This window comes from Dendrobates tinctorius, unplaced genomic scaffold (genome assembly GCF_039654945.1).
Source record: "Dendrobates tinctorius isolate UK_male_01 unplaced genomic scaffold, ASM3965494v1 ptg000182l, whole genome shotgun sequence".
Lineage (NCBI taxonomy): Eukaryota > Metazoa > Chordata > Amphibia > Anura > Dendrobatidae > Dendrobates > Dendrobates tinctorius.
Genome location: NW_027361849.1, coordinates 425,472 through 442,985, shown reverse-complemented (window position 1 = coordinate 442,985; position 17,514 = coordinate 425,472). Strand labels below are relative to the sequence as shown.

Here is a 17,514-nt window from a genome sequence, read left to right as displayed (position 1 = left end):
TGATCCTTCTACAATGTGACAGCCCTTGAGATATTTGTAGACAGCTATTAAGTCTCATCTCAGTCTTCTCTTCTGCAAGCTAAACATTCCCAGATCCTGTAGCCGTTCCTCATAAGACAGGGTTTGCAGACTGGTCACCATTCTGGTCGCTCTTTTCTGATCTTGCTCCAGTTTTTCAATGTCTTTTTTAAAATGTGGTGCCCAAAACTGGACACAATATTCCAGATGAGGTCTGACCAGAGAGGAGTAGAGGGAAATAATGACTTCACGTGATCTAGACTGTATGCTTCTGTTAATACAGCCTAGAATTGCATTTGCCTTTTTTGCTGCTGCATCACACTGTTGACTCATATTCAGTCTGTGATCTATTAGTATACCCAAGTCTTTTTCACATGTGCTGTTGCTTAGCCCTATTCCTCCCATTCTGTATATGCTTTTTTCATTTTTATTGCCCAGATGTAGTACTTTGCATTTTTCCCTGTTAAAAACCATTCTGTTAGTTGCTGCCCACTGCTCCAGTTTATTTATGTGGGCCTGTGGGGGGCAATGGGGGTGATGTGGGCTTGCGGAGGTGGGGTATGTGGAAGTGATGGGTTGTGTTCCTCCAGGGGGGGTGGGAGTGATATGGGCCTGCGGGGGCGGTGGGAGTGATGTGTGCCTGTGGGGGGGCATTGGGGGAGAGGTGGGCCTGTGGGGGGGAGGGAGTGATGTGGGCCTGTGAGAAGTGGTGGGAGTGATGTGGGCCTGTGGGGGGGTGGAAGTGATGTGGGCCTGCGGGGGGGTGGTTGGAGTGATATGAGCCTGCGGGGGGCGGTGGTAGTAATGTGGGCCTGTGGGGGGGGCGATGGGAGTGATTTGGGCCTTTGGTAGAGCGGTGGGAGTGGTATAGGCCTTGGGGGGGAGTGATGTGGGCCTGCGGAGGACGGTGGGGAGTTATGGCCGCAGCAATCCTGAGGCACGAGCCGGATCAGCGCGGTGCGTCCACACTGCATGGTGGCAGTTATTTTATCGCTGTCATATACGGGGTTAATCCAGTGTGCTTATAACTTGCTGCTATATTGGGGGTTGATATCAGACCCTGATAGTTACCTTGCTTCCTTTCTCCTCAGGTCCGGGCCAGCGCCATCGCCCAGGACGCGGATCAGAACTATGACTACGCCAGTAACAGCGTGGTGCTGCACCTGGACTCCGGCGACGAGATCTACGTGAAGCTGGACGGCGGGAAGGCACATGGTGGGAACAACAACAAGTACAGCACCTTCTCCGGATTCATCCTCTACCCCGATTAGGATGTCGACCGCCCCAAATCCACAGGAAGGAATCCTCCGCTGCCGGCAGTGACTGCGCACGTGTGACCTATACAGAGCTCCATGTACAACAGAAGTGCATCACATCCATCCTCCACAACGACCCTCATCCGCCGCACATGAAGCCTAGAACTCAGAGGATCTCTGGTGAAGAACTTGTGACACCACGATCCATGGACATTGTACACGTGACCAATGCTGACAACACCTGGCACTCGGCACTTCCCCCCGATACAGGTGACACTCGCTACCTCCCCCGGTACAAGTGACACTCGCTACCTCCACCGATATGGGTGACACTTGCTACCTCCCCAGGTACAGGTGACACTCGGCACCTCCTCCGATACGAGTGACACTCAGCACCTCCCCCGATACGAGTGACACTCAGCACCTCCCCCGATACGAGTGACACCACGATCCATGGACATTGTACACATGACAAATGCTGACAACAGCTGGCACTCGGCACCTCCCCCAATATGGGTGACACTCGCTACCTCCCCCGATACAGGTGACACTCGGCACCTTCCCCGATACGAGTGACACTCGCTACTACCCCCGATACAGCTGACACTCGGCACCTCCCCCCGATACGAGTGACACTTGCCACTTCCCTCCATTATTGGTGACACTCGCCACTTCCCCCCGATATGGGTGACACTTAGCACTTCCTCCGATATGGGTGATGTTCTGCACCTTCCCCAATATGGGTGAAATTCGCTACTTTCCTCATTATAGGTGACGCTTCCACTTCCACCGATAAGGGTGATGCTGTGCACCTCCTTCGATATCAGTGGCAGTCCGCAACCACCCCCCGATATGGGTGACACTCGGCACCTCCGATACAGGTGACACTCGGCACCTTCTCCGATATGGGTGACACTCGGCACCTTCTCCGATATGGGTGACACTCGGCACCTCCCCAGATATGGGTGACACTCGGCACCTCCCCCGATATGGGTGACACTCGGCAAATTCCCCGATATGGGTGACACTCGGCACCTTCTCCGATACAGGTGACACTCGGCACCTCACACAATATGGGTGACACTCGGCACCTCACACAATATGGGTGACACTCGGCACCTCACACAATATGGGTGACACTCGGCACCTCCCCCGATATGGGTGACACTCGGCACCTCCCCCGATACGGGTGACACTCGGCACCTCCCCCGATACGGGTGACACTCGGCACCTTCTCCGATATGGGTGACACTCGGCACCTTCTCCGATACAGGTGACACTCGGCACCTCACACAATATGGGTGACACTCGGCACCTCCCCCGATATGGGTGACACTCGGCACCTCCCCCGATATGGGTGACACTCGGCACCTCCCCCGATATGGGTGACACTCGGCACCTCACACAATATGGGTGACACTCGGCACCTCACACAATATGGGTGACACTCGGCACCTCACACAATATGGGTGACACTCGGCACCTCACACAATATGGGTGACACTCGGCACCTCACACAATATGGGTGACACTCGGCACCTCCCCCGATATGGGTGACACTCGGCACCTCACACAATATGGGTGACACTCGGCACCTCACACAATATGGGTGACACTCGGCACCTCACACAATATGGGTGACACTCGGCACCTCCCCCGATACGGGTGACACTCGGCACCTCACACAATATGGGTGACACTCGGCACCTTCTCCGATATGGGTGACACTCGGCACCTTCTCCGATACAGGTGACACTCGGCACCTCACACAATATGGGTGACACTCGGCACCTTCCCCGATACGGGTGACACTCGGCATCTCACACAATATGGGTGACACTCGGCACCTTCCCCGATACGGGTGACACTCAGCACCTCACACAATATGGGTGACACTCGGCACCTTCTCCGATACAGGTGACACTCGGCACCTTCCCCGATATGGGTGACACTCGGCACCTTCCCCGATATGGGTGACACTCGGCACCTCCCACGATATGGCTGACACTCGGCACCTCCCCCGATACAGGTGACACTCAGCACCTCACACAATATGGGTGACACCCGCAACTGTAGGTAACATACGAGACTGTCATGATCCACAGGTAACATTAGAGTTTGCATTGTTCCAATCTACGGTTACCTAACCACACTGACCTAGAGATGACATGTGTACCCGACATGGATCCATAAACTGTGTGACTGTGTGTATAATAAACCCATCAATCATCACCTCCTTCTATAGGGATATGGAACATCTGGTGGGGGTCTCATGACGGCTGCTGGTGGGGGTCTCATGACGGCTGCTGGTGGGGGTCTCATGACGGCTGCTCATCCTCTAACCCTGTAGTCAAAAGAGTCCATCATCCGGAGAGAAGATGAGCGCCCATATTACACTGCTTGGCTCTCAAGGACTTGTGAAGGTCACGCCTGCAGCTTTGTGTGGGACCTTCTCGATGTTTCCATTTACTCTGGGGCTTGTAAGAACTTCATGGCTGCATTCTGGGTGACAGCTGCTCCCTCTGTCAAAATCATCTTATTCTTTTGGGGTCCATAGTTTTGCTATTTTGTTTCCCAGAGGATAAACATTGGTTGTCATTAATCCAGGACACGGGCAGGGAGCATATAAGAGGCTGTGAGGAGTCTTAACGTAGTCACATTGCCAAGAGATCACTCTGGAGACCACGTGTCACTGTCTGTTCTGCTGCAAACTAGATAAAAAGGATTTTAGACAATGATTGTGACTATAATTCCCTGACAAGTTACTCCGTTCACGTGAGACTGAAGACCCTCGAACTGCAGGACAGCAAAAAGCACCTGGCTTAAAGCCCTGAAGTCCCTTGTATCAGTGTAGTGATCCTGAATTACCTCCTGTATTATCCTCCAGAGCTGCACTCACTATTCTGCTGGTGCAGTCACTGTGTACATACATTACTGATCCTGAGTTACATCCTGTATTATACTCCAGAGCTGCACTCACTATTCTGCTGGTGCAGTCACTGTGTACATACATTACATTACTGATCCTGAGTTACATCCTGTATTATACCCCAGAGCTGCACTCACTATACTGCTGGTGCAGTCACTGTGTACATACATTACATTACTGATCCTGAGTTACATCCTGTATTATACCCCAGAGCTGCACTCACTATACTGCTGGTGCAGTCACTGTGTACATACATTACATTACTGATCCTGAGATACATCCTGTATTATACCCCAGAGCTGCACTCACTATACTGCTGGTGCAGTCACTGTGTACATACATTACATTACTGATCCTGAGTTACATCCTGTATTATACCCCAGAGCTGCACTCACTATTCTGCTGGTGCAGTCACTGTGTACATACATTACTGATCCTGAGTTACATCCTGTATTATACTCCAGAGCTGCACTCACTATTCTGCTGGTGCAGTCACTGTGTACATACATTACATTACTGATCCTGAGTTACATCCTGTATTATACCCCAGAGCTGCACTCACTATTCTGCTGGTGCAGTCACTGTGTACATACATTACTGATCCTGAGTTACATCCTGTATTATCCTCCAGAGCTGCACTCACTATTCTGCTGGTGCAGTTACTGTGTACATACATTACATTACTGATCCTGAGTTACATCCTGTATTATACCCCAGAGCTGCACTCACTATACTGCTGGTGCAGTCACTGTGTACATACATTACATTACTGATCCTGAGATACATCCTGTATTATCCTCCAGAGCTGCACTCACTATTCTGCTGGTGCAGTCACTGTGTACATACATTACTGATCCTGAGTTACATCCTGTATTATACCCCAGAGCTGCACTCACTATACTGCTGGTGCAGTCACTGTGTACATACATTACATTACTGATCCTGAATTACCTCCTGTATTATCCTCCAGAGCTGCACTCACTATTCTGCTGGTGCAGTCACTGTGTACATACATTACTGATCCTGAGTTACATCCTGTATTATACTCCAGAGCTGCACTCACTATTCTGCTGGTGCAGTTACTGTGTACATACATTACATTACTGATCCTGAGTTACATCCTGTATTATACCCCAGAGCTGCACTCACTATACTGCTGGTGCAGTCACTGTGTACATACATTACATTACTGATCCTGAGTTACATCCTGTATTATACCCCAGAGCTGCACTCACTATACTGCTGGTGCAGTCACTGTGTACATACATTACATTACTGATCCTGAGATACATCCTGTATTATACCCCAGAGCTGCACTCACTATACTGCTGGTGCAGTCACTGTGTACATACATTACATTACTGATCCTGAGTTACATCCTTTATTATACCCCAGAGCTGCACTCACTATTCTGCTGGTGCAGTCACTGTGTACATACATTACTGATCCTGAGTTACATCCTGTATTATACTCCAGAGCTGCACTCACTATTCTGCTGGTGCAGTCACTGTGTACATACATTACATTACTGATCCTGAGTTACATCCTGTATTATACCCCAGAGCTGCACTCACTATACTGCTGGTGCAGTCACTGTGTACATACATTACATTACTGATCCTGAGTTACATCCTGTATTATACCCCAGAGCTGCACTCACTATTCTGCTGGTGCAGTCACTGTGTACATACATTACTGATCCTGAGTTACATCCTGTATTATACTCCAGAGCTGCACTCACTATTCTGCTGGTGCAGTTACTGTGTACATACATTACATTACTGATCCTGAGTTACCTCCTGTATTATACTCCAGAGCTGCACTCACTATTCTGCTGGTGCAGTTACTGTGTACATACATTACATTACTGATCCTGAGTTACCTCCTGTATTATACTCCAGAGCTGCACTCACTATTCTGCTGGTGCAGTTACTGTGTACATGCATTATATTACTGATCCTGAGTTACCTCCTGTATTATACTCCAGAGCTGCACTCACTATTCTGCTGGTGCAGTCACTGTGTACATACATTACATTACTCATCCTGAGTTACCTCCTGTATTATACCCCAGAGCTGCACTCACTATTCTGCTGGTGCAGTCACTGTGTACATACATTACATTACTGATCCTGAGTTACATCCTGTATTATATTCCAGAGCTGCACTCACTATTCTGCTGGTGCAGTCACAGTGTACATACATTACATTACTGATCCTGAGTTACATCCTGTATTATACCCCAGAGCTGCACTCACTATTCTGCTGGTGCAGTCACTGTGTACATACATTACATTACTGATCCTGAGTTACAGCCTGTATTATACCCCAGAGCTGCACTCACTATTCTACTGGTGCAGTCACTGTGTACATACATTACATTACTGATCCTGAGTTACCTCCTGTATTATACTCCAGAGCTGCACTCACTATTCTGCTGGTGCAGTTACTGTGTACATACATTACATTACTGATCCTGAGTTACCTCCTGTATTATACTCCAGAGCTGCACTCACTATTCTGCTGGTGCAGTTACTGTGTACATACATTACATTACTGATCCTGAGTTACATCCTGTATTATATCCCAGAGCTGCACTCACTATTCTGCTGGTGCAGTTACTGTGTACATACATTACATTACTGATCCTGAGTTACATCCTGTATTATATTCCAGAGCTGCACTCACTATTCTGCTGGTGCAGTCACAGTGTACATACATTACATTACTGATCCTGAGTTACATCCTGTATTATACCCCAGAGCTGCACTCACTATTCTGCTGGTGCAGTCACTGTGTACATACATTACATTACTGATCCTGAGTTACAGCCTGTATTATACCCCAGAGCTGCACTCACTATTCTGCTGGTGCAGTCACTGTGTACATACATTACTGATCCTGAGTTACATCCTGTATTATACTCCAGAGCTGCACTCACTATTCTGCTGGTGCAGTCACTGTGTACATACATTACATTACTGATCCTGAGTTACATCCTGTATTATACCCCAGAGCTGCACTCACTATACTGCTGGTGCAGTCACTGTGTACATACATTACATTACTGATCCTGAGTTACATCCTGTATTATACCCCAGAGCTGCACTCACTATTCTGCTGGTGCAGTCACTGTGTACATACATTACTGATCCTGAGTTACATCCTGTATTATACTCCAGAGCTGCACTCACTATTCTGCTGGTGCAGTTACTGTGTACATACATTACATTACTGATCCTGAGTTACCTCCTGTATTATACTCCAGAGCTGCACTCACTATTCTGCTGGTGCAGTTACTGTGTACATACATTACATTACTGATCCTGAGTTACCTCCTGTATTATACTCCAGAGCTGCACTCACTATTCTGCTGGTGCAGTTACTGTGTACATGCATTATATTACTGATCCTGAGTTACCTCCTGTATTATACTCCAGAGCTGCACTCACTATTCTGCTGGTGCAGTCACTGTGTACATACATTACATTACTCATCCTGAGTTACCTCCTGTATTATACCCCAGAGCTGCACTCACTATTCTGCTGGTGCAGTCACTGTGTACATACATTACATTACTGATCCTGAGTTACATCCTGTATTATATTCCAGAGCTGCACTCACTATTCTGCTGGTGCAGTCACAGTGTACATACATTACATTACTGATCCTGAGTTACATCCTGTATTATACCCCAGAGCTGCACTCACTATTCTGCTGGTGCAGTCACTGTGTACATACATTACATTACTGATCCTGAGTTACAGCCTGTATTATACCCCAGAGCTGCACTCACTATTCTACTGGTGCAGTCACTGTGTACATACATTACATTACTGATCCTGAGTTACCTCCTGTATTATACTCCAGAGCTGCACTCACTATTCTGCTGGTGCAGTTACTGTGTACATACATTACATTACTGATCCTGAGTTACCTCCTGTATTATACTCCAGAGCTGCACTCACTATTCTGCTGGTGCAGTTACTGTGTACATACATTACATTACTGATCCTGAGTTACATCCTGTATTATATCCCAGAGCTGCACTCACTATTCTGCTGGTGCAGTTACTGTGTACATACATTACATTACTGATCCTGAGTTACATCCTGTATTATATTCCAGAGCTGCACTCACTATTCTGCTGGTGCAGTCACAGTGTACATACATTACATTACTGATCCTGAGTTACATCCTGTATTATACCCCAGAGCTGCACTCACTATTCTGCTGGTGCAGTCACTGTGTACATACATTACATTACTGATCCTGAGTTACAGCCTGTATTATACCCCAGAGCTGCACTCACTATTCTGCTGGTGCAGTCACTGTGTACATACATTACTGATCCTGAGTTACATCCTGTATTATACTCCAGAGCTGCACTCACTATTCTGCTGGTGCAGTCACTGTGTACATACATTACATTACTGATCCTGAGTTACATCCTGTATTATACCCCAGAGCTGCACTCACTATACTGCTGGTGCAGTCACTGTGTACATACATTACATTACTGATCCTGAGTTACATCCTGTATTATACCCCAGAGCTGCACTCACTATTCTGCTGGTGCAGTCACTGTGTACATACATTACTGATCCTGAGTTACATCCTGTATTATACTCCAGAGCTGCACTCACTATTCTGCTGGTGCAGTTACTGTGTACATACATTACATTACTGATCCTGAGTTACCTCCTGTATTATACTCCAGAGCTGCACTCACTATTCTGCTGGTGCAGTTACTGTGTACATACATTACATTACTGATCCTGAGTTACCTCCTGTATTATACTCCAGAGCTGCACTCACTATTCTGCTGGTGCAGTTACTGTGTACATGCATTATATTACTGATCCTGAGTTACCTCCTGTATTATACTCCAGAGCTGCACTCACTATTCTGCTGGTGCAGTCACTGTGTACATACATTACATTACTCATCCTGAGTTACCTCCTGTATTATACCCCAGAGCTGCACTCACTATTCTGCTGGTGCAGTCACTGTGTACATACATTACATTACTGATCCTGAGTTACATCCTGTATTATATTCCAGAGCTGCACTCACTATTCTGCTGGTGCAGTCACAGTGTACATACATTACATTACTGATCCTGAGTTACATCCTGTATTATACCCCAGAGCTGCACTCACTATTCTGCTGGTGCAGTCACTGTGTACATACATTACATTACTGATCCTGAGTTACAGCCTGTATTATACCCCAGAGCTGCACTCACTATTCTACTGGTGCAGTCACTGTGTACATACATTACATTACTGATCCTGAGTTACCTCCTGTATTATACTCCAGAGCTGCACTCACTATTCTGCTGGTGCAGTTACTGTGTACATACATTACATTACTGATCCTGAGTTACCTCCTGTATTATACTCCAGAGCTGCACTCACTATTCTGCTGGTGCAGTTACTGTGTACATACATTACATTACTGATCCTGAGTTACATCCTGTATTATATCCCAGAGCTGCACTCACTATTCTGCTGGTGCAGTTACTGTGTACATACATTACATTACTGATCCTGAGTTACATCCTGTATTATATTCCAGAGCTGCACTCACTATTCTGCTGGTGCAGTCACAGTGTACATACATTACATTACTGATCCTGAGTTACATCCTGTATTATACCCCAGAGCTGCACTCACTATTCTGCTGGTGCAGTCACTGTGTACATACATTACATTACTGATCCTGAGTTACAGCCTGTATTATACCCCAGAGCTGCACTCACTATTCTGCTGGTGCAGTCACTGTGTACATACATTACATTACTGATCCTGAGTTACATCCTGTATTATACCCCAGAGCTGCTCTCACTATTCTGCTGGTGCAGTCACTGTATACATACATTACATTACTGATCCTGAGTTACAGCCTGTATTATACCCCAGAGCTGCACTCACTATTCTGCTGGTGCAGTTACTGTGTACATACATTACATTACTGATCCTGAGTTACCTCCTGTATTATACTCCAGAGCTGCACTCACTATTCTGCTGGTGCAGTTACTGTGTACATACATTACATTACTGATCCTGAGTTACCTCCTGTATTATACTCCAGAGCTGCACTCACTATTCTGCTGGTGCAGTTACTGTGTACATGCATTATATTACTGATCCTGAGTTACCTCCTGTATTATACTCCAGAGCTGCACTCACTATTCTGCTGGTGCAGTCACTGTGTACATACATTACATTACTCATCCTGAGTTACCTCCTGTATTATACCCCAGAGCTGCACTCACTATTCTGCTGGTGCAGTCACTGTGTACATACATTACATTACTGATCCTGAGTTACATCCTGTATTATATTCCAGAGCTGCACTCACTATTCTGCTGGTGCAGTCACAGTGTACATACATTACATTACTGATCCTGAGTTACATCCTGTATTATACCCCAGAGCTGCACTCACTATTCTGCTGGTGCAGTCACTGTGTACATACATTACATTACTGATCCTGAGTTACAGCCTGTATTATACCCCAGAGCTGCACTCACTATTCTACTGGTGCAGTCACTGTGTACATACATTACATTACTGATCCTGAGTTACCTCCTGTATTATACTCCAGAGCTGCACTCACTATTCTGCTGGTGCAGTTACTGTGTACATACATTACATTACTGATCCTGAGTTACCTCCTGTATTATACTCCAGAGCTGCACTCACTATTCTGCTGGTGCAGTTACTGTGTACATACATTACATTACTGATCCTGAGTTACATCCTGTATTATATCCCAGAGCTGCACTCACTATTCTGCTGGTGCAGTTACTGTGTACATACATTACATTACTGATCCTGAGTTACATCCTGTATTATATTCCAGAGCTGCACTCACTATTCTGCTGGTGCAGTCACAGTGTACATACATTACATTACTGATCCTGAGTTACATCCTGTATTATACCCCAGAGCTGCACTCACTATTCTGCTGGTGCAGTCACTGTGTACATACATTACATTACTGATCCTGAGTTACAGCCTGTATTATACCCCAGAGCTGCACTCACTATTCTGCTGGTGCAGTCACTGTGTACATACATTACATTACTGATCCTGAGTTACATCCTGTATTATACCCCAGAGCTGCTCTCACTATTCTGCTGGTGCAGTCACTGTATACATACATTACATTACTGATCCTGAGTTACATCCTGTATTATACTCCAGAGCTGCACTCACTATTCTGCTGGTGCAGTCACTGTGTACATACATTACATTACTGATCCTGAGTTACATCCTGTATTATACTCCAGAGCTGCACTCACTATTCTGCTGGTGCAGTCACTGTGTACATACATTACTGATTCTGAGTTACATCCTGTATTATACTCCAGAGCTGCACTCACTATTCTGCTGGTGCAGTCACTGTGTACATACATTACTGATTCTGAGTTACATCCTGTATTATACTCCAGAGCTGCACTCACTATTCTGCTGGTGCAGTCACTGTGTACATACATTACATTACTGATCCTGAGTTACATCCTGTATTATACCCCAGAGCTGCACTCACTATTCTGCTGGTGCAGTCACTGTGTACATACATTACTGATCCTGAGTTACATCCTGTATTATACTCCAGAGCTGCACTCACTATTCTGCTGGTGCAGTTACTGTGTACATACATTACATTACTGATCCTGAGTTACCTCCTGTATTATACTCCAAAGCTGCACTCACTATTCTGCTGGTGCAGTTACTGTGTACATACATTACATTACTGATCCTGAGTTACCTCCTGTATTATACTCCAGAGCTGCACTCACTATTCTGCTGGTGCAGTTACTGTGTACATACATTACATTACTGATCCTGAGTTACATCCTGTATTATATTCCAGAGCTGCACTCACTATTCTGCTGGTGCAGTCACAGTGTACATACATTACATTACTGATCCTGAGTTACATCCTGTATTATACTGCAGAGCTGCACTCACTATTCTGCTGGTGGAGTCACTGTGTACATACATACATTACTGATCCTGAGTTACATCCTGTATTATATTCCAGAGCTGCGCTCACTATTCTACTGGTGCAGTCACTGTGTACATACATTACATTACTGATCCTGAGTTACATCCTGTATTATATTCCAGAGCTGCACTCACTATTCTACTGGTGCAGTCACTGTGTACATACATTACATTACTGATCCTGAGTTACCTCCTGTATTATACTCCAGAGCTGCACTCACTATTCTGCTGGTGCAGTTACTGTGTACATACATTACATTACTGATCCTGAGTTACCTCCTGTATTATACTCCAGAGCTGCACTCACTATTCTGCTGGTGCAGTCACAGTGTACATACATTACATTACTGATCCTGAGTTACAGCCTGTATTATACCCCAGAGCTGCACTCACTATTCTGCTGGTGCAGTCACTGTGTACATACATTACATTACTGATCCTGAGTTACATCCTGTATTATACCCCAGAGCTGCTCTCACTATTCTGCTGGTGCAGTCACTGTATACATACATTACATTACTGATCCTGAGTTACATCCTGTATTATACTCCAGAGCTGCACTCACTATTCTGCTGGTGCAGTCACTGTGTACATACATTACTGATTCTGAGTTACATCCTGTATTATACTCCAGAGCTGCACTCACTATTCTGCTGGTGCAGTCACTGTGTACATACATTACATTACTGATCCTGAGTTACATCCTGTATTATATTCCAGAGCTGCACTCACTATTCTGCTGGTGCAGTCACTGTGTACATACATTACATTACTGATCCTGAGTTACATCCTGTATTATACCCCAGAGCTGCACTCACTATTCTGCTGGTGCAGTCACAGTGTACATACATTACATTACTGATCCTGAGTTACAGCCTGTATCTCTTTTATTATAAAAATATCAAAAACACAATACATAATACATAAGACAGACAAAAACAACATTCCAGAAATCAAAAACCACGATACATGAACTAAAATAAACCACACCGACATACAAAAAAAAAAAAAAAAAACTTGTGCAAATATGCTAGCTTACGACAGTCCATCTCTGAAGGACATAGTGCAGTGTCTCCAGGCTTTGCAGCCTGAGGGACCCCCAGCAGGAACCAAAAAAAAAAAAAAAACTTGTGCAAATATGCAAGGTTAGGACAGTCCGTCTCTGAAGAACATAGCGCAGTCTCCAGGCTTTGCAGCCTGAAGGACCCCCAGCAGGATCCTCCAAAAAAAAAAAAAAAAAAAAAAACAAAAAACAGAAAACAAACAAAAATCCATTCCTTCACATTCAACCCCATTCACACCTTCACTCATGCTCCCATTCATTCCTATATACTGGATTGAAAACAGGAAAGTAAACACTTTTCCTGGCCCACTGCCTCAAACAAAAAAAACAGCCATCTTGGCAGACCCTCAACTACTTCCCCTCAACACAGCAAGAAACCCCCCCCCCTTTTTTTTCCCTCCCCCCCCTTTCCACCACCCACACCACAAGTCCACAAGTTCGTAGCCTTTTCCACACCTAGGTCCATGAAAGTTTATGGCCCGTCTCTACGTTTCCTATATTTCTCATGGTCCTTGGTGTACTTCCCAGGCCATCTTCCTTCTCATCTTCGGCCCTTGATTTCTCAGGGTCCTTTCCAGGATCCAAACTTCCCCCCTCCCCCCCACAAGAAACCCCCACCCAACCTGACTGTACCCCTTCCCTAACTATAATATATACATTTTAAAAGCACCATCCTAACGACATACATACATTACTGCATACATGTACAGATACACAAAAAGCACATACTACACTTGTTATACACCTAAGATACGACCTGCTTATATAACCAGTGATAATATTACCCAAACAATCAGTATTAACCACATTTCCAAAAAAAAAAACCCTGCCACAGGCCCAAGATTGGTGCCTGCAAGCCCAATATCCATTAAATTTCATGCTTCCAAAACAAAAAGCTAAAGTGGCATGCACCAGCCCAACAGGAAAGGAGTTCTGGAGGCCCCATCCCTCACTAACACATTCACCCTGTCCCTCAGCAACTAAGACTGTCCCTACTTCTGTCTCTAAAGAAACTGTCCCTATCTGTCCCTACCTGCCCCTACTCTACCTAACTTATCATAACTAACTCTCTATCTGTCCCTCAGTTCCTGTCCCTCCCTGTCCCTATCTGCCCCTAATTCTGTCCCTAACACACCCAGTGAAACTTATGCTATCCCTACCCTCATTCACACAGAGCTAGCTCTCCCTTGAGTGCGTTTCTAAAAGGAGAGGCCTCTCCAAAGCCAAGAGGCCTTCCTTACACCCAACCTTTCGAACTCCAAAGAACGGACCTTCACCAGGTCACCCAAGATGTTTCCTACCACCTCATCCCTTGGGAGGGTTTTTTTCCGCGTCGAAACTAGGCACCGTGCATTCCAAGTGTAGAACCTAACCACTACACTGACTAGGAATAAAGTGCACGGGTCCCGGCCACCCAGGGATCTGAACGCTCCATAGGCCCACTCAGCGTAGGAGAGGGACGCCAGCCGCGGCCAACGTATGGAAGCACCCACCCTGTTGTAAACCTCTGCATTAAAGGGACAATGAAGCAGGAAGTGCTCCATGCTTTCCAGCACGTCGCCACACTCCTCACGGTGACAACTCCGCTCATCGGATTTCCTGCACTTCAAGTTATCCTTTACATACAGCCTCCCGTGGAAGCAACGCCAGGTCAAGTCCCAAAACTTCATGGGGATCCGCTTAGAATTTAAAAGCCCCAGCCCGACCTCCAGATCCCGGCCTGGGCAATCCTTAAGGGCCAGGGGCTTCTGGAAATGGGTCAACAGGACCCTCCTGTCAAGGCATTGCCTCGACATGGTCCTGATTTCCCACATTCCCAGACCCCACCGGCGGATCACCTTCAGAACCGGGGTAGCGTAAGCCGGGAGATGCCCATGAGGTGTGCGTAGGTCCTTCACCTGCCCTCCTGTCTCCCATTCCTGGAAGAAAGGCCAAAGCCAACCCTTGCAGGAGACTACCCACGGAGGAGCCCTCTCTAGCCAGAGGTTGGAGATGTTAGTCTTAAGAAAGGTGTTTACTAGAAACACCACCGGGTTGACCATACCCAACCCGCCTAGTCTCCTCGTACGGTATGTAACCTCCCTCTTGATTAGGTTAAGCCTATTCCCCCATAACAATTGGAAGAACAGGCTATAGACCCGTGTCCAGAGAGGTTCTGGCAAGATGCACACACTGCCCAGGTATATTAATAAAGGTAGCAGAAAGCCTTTAGCCAGGGTAACCCTTTCCCTCAGGGTTAAAGACCAACCCTTCCATTGGTCCACCTTTTGGGCGGCGATCTTAAGTCTGCCCTCCCAATTTTGCTGGGGGTAATCCCCGGGGCCAAATTCGATGCCTAGAATTTTGGCGGTGGCCTGGGGCCCTGGAAGGGTGTCCGGGAGATCAAACCTGGGATCTCCCCCTCCCAGCCAAAGACTTTCACACTTATCCCGGTTGATCATTGACCCGGATGCCTCCGAGTAGCGCACTACCTCCGACATGACCCAATCCGCCTCCCCTCTCGAGGACACGAAAAGGGAAACATCATCAGCATACGCCACCACCCTCAGAGAGGACCCAGAGCCCGCCTGGTCCATCCCGACTCCCGCCAACGGTCTCCCAGGCAGACCATACCTCAAAAGGACGGACCAGAGGTACTCGTGGTTGACCCGGTCAAAGGCTTTCGCTTGATCTAATGAGAGCAAGTACCCCCCTCCAGTGACCTGCCCTACCCTGCTCCACTGACTCTCGGACACCGAGCACAGCACTAAAAGTACTGCGGCCTGGAACAGAGCAATGCTGGGCCCCTGAAAGGAGCCGGAGTGCAAACTTCACCAGCCGATTAAACAGCACCTTGGCCAGAACCTTCCGGTCCGTATCGAGAAGTGCTATGGGACGCCAATTCTCGATACGGGACGGATCCTTACCCTTTGACAGAATAATGAGGGCTGACTTCCTCATTGAGTCGGGAAGAGTGCCCGAGGAGAGACACTCGTTAAATACCCCTGTCAAGAGGGGGACCAAGGAGTCCCTAAAAGTCTTATAGAACTCGGATGTTAAGCCATCTGGACCTGGCAGCCCATCAATGGCCAGTCTCACTTCCTCTTCCCTGATTTCTTCTGCCAAAACACCAAGAGAGGGATCACCCCCTGGCTCAGGGACGGTTTCAGCCAGGAAAGCTGACATCCTGTCCCGATCCAGATCCTTCTTTTCCAAGAGGTGTGAGTAGAAGGATCTGACCACCTCCAGGATCCCTGATTTGAATCTGTTCAGGGACCCCGTACTGTCGATCAGTCCTGTCACCATCTTACAATTCACTGACATCTTACAGTTTCTGTAAGGGTCGGGCGAGCGGTACTTCCCGAAGTCCCTCTCAAAAACTAAAGATGTGTGTCTATCATACTGACACCTCTTGAGCAAAGATTTCACTCTGGAGATTTCCTCACGGTCACCTCCAGTCGAGACAAGCTGCTCAAGTTTCCTCCCCAGGGCCTGGTACAAGCGGTGCCTGTTCAGACTCCTGAGGCTCGAGAGCTGACGGAAGAACCCCGCCACCCGCTTTTTGAAGATCTCCCACCACTCTGACTTACTACTACAGAGATCCAACAGCGGTACCTGGCTCTGAAGAAAATCCTCGAAGGATTGTCTCACCTCCGCTTCTTCGAGCAGGGACGAATTGAGCTTCCACAGCCCTCTTCCCATCCGATGAGTCTCTGCAACATTCAGAGAAAAGAAAATTAGACAGTGATCGGAGAACTCCACCTCAACGGCGGACACAGCAGAAAAGATGGCGTCCTCCTTCAAAAAAAACCTGTCTATTCTAGACCTACTGCTACCCCTATGGTAGGTGAAACCCCCGTGACCTGGGGTGTGCCGGATGTGGACATCCACCAGGCGAGCTTCACTGGCTATGCTATTCAACGCGACGCTATCAAGCCAGGCGATCTCCGGGACCCCCCCGGTCACGGGACCTCATAATGGTGTTGAAGTCCCCACCGAAGACCACCTGTCGGCTCGTAAAAAGAAAGGGCTTGATCCTCAGGAAGAGACATTTGCGGTCCCACTTGGATTGTGGGCCGTAGATGTTTATGAGCCGAAGTTCTTGTCCCCTCATGAAGACATCCATGATCAGGCACCTCCCCATTTACAACTCGGTAACCCGTCTGCATTCCACATCTGCGGTTTTAAAAAGGACCGCCACCCCGCTATACGGCTCGGCCGCAAGAGACCAGTATGAGGGCCCGCACCT

At 47.1% G+C, this 17,514-nt stretch overlaps 1 protein-coding gene across 1 annotated transcript in view; it reads left to right on the top strand.

Annotated features, from left to right (window-relative positions):
* Positions 1-4,012, top strand: part of C1QL2 (complement C1q like 2) — a 43,904-nt gene extending 39,892 nt beyond the window's left edge. Inside the window, exon 2 of the mRNA XM_073551889.1 lies at positions 1,110-4,012. Within this exon, the coding sequence (XP_073407990.1) occupies positions 1,110-1,289 (180 nt within the window). The 3' untranslated portion in view covers positions 1,290-4,012. The remainder of the gene's footprint in view (positions 1-1,109) is intronic.
* The last annotated feature ends 13,502 nt before the right edge of the window (positions 4,013-17,514 follow it).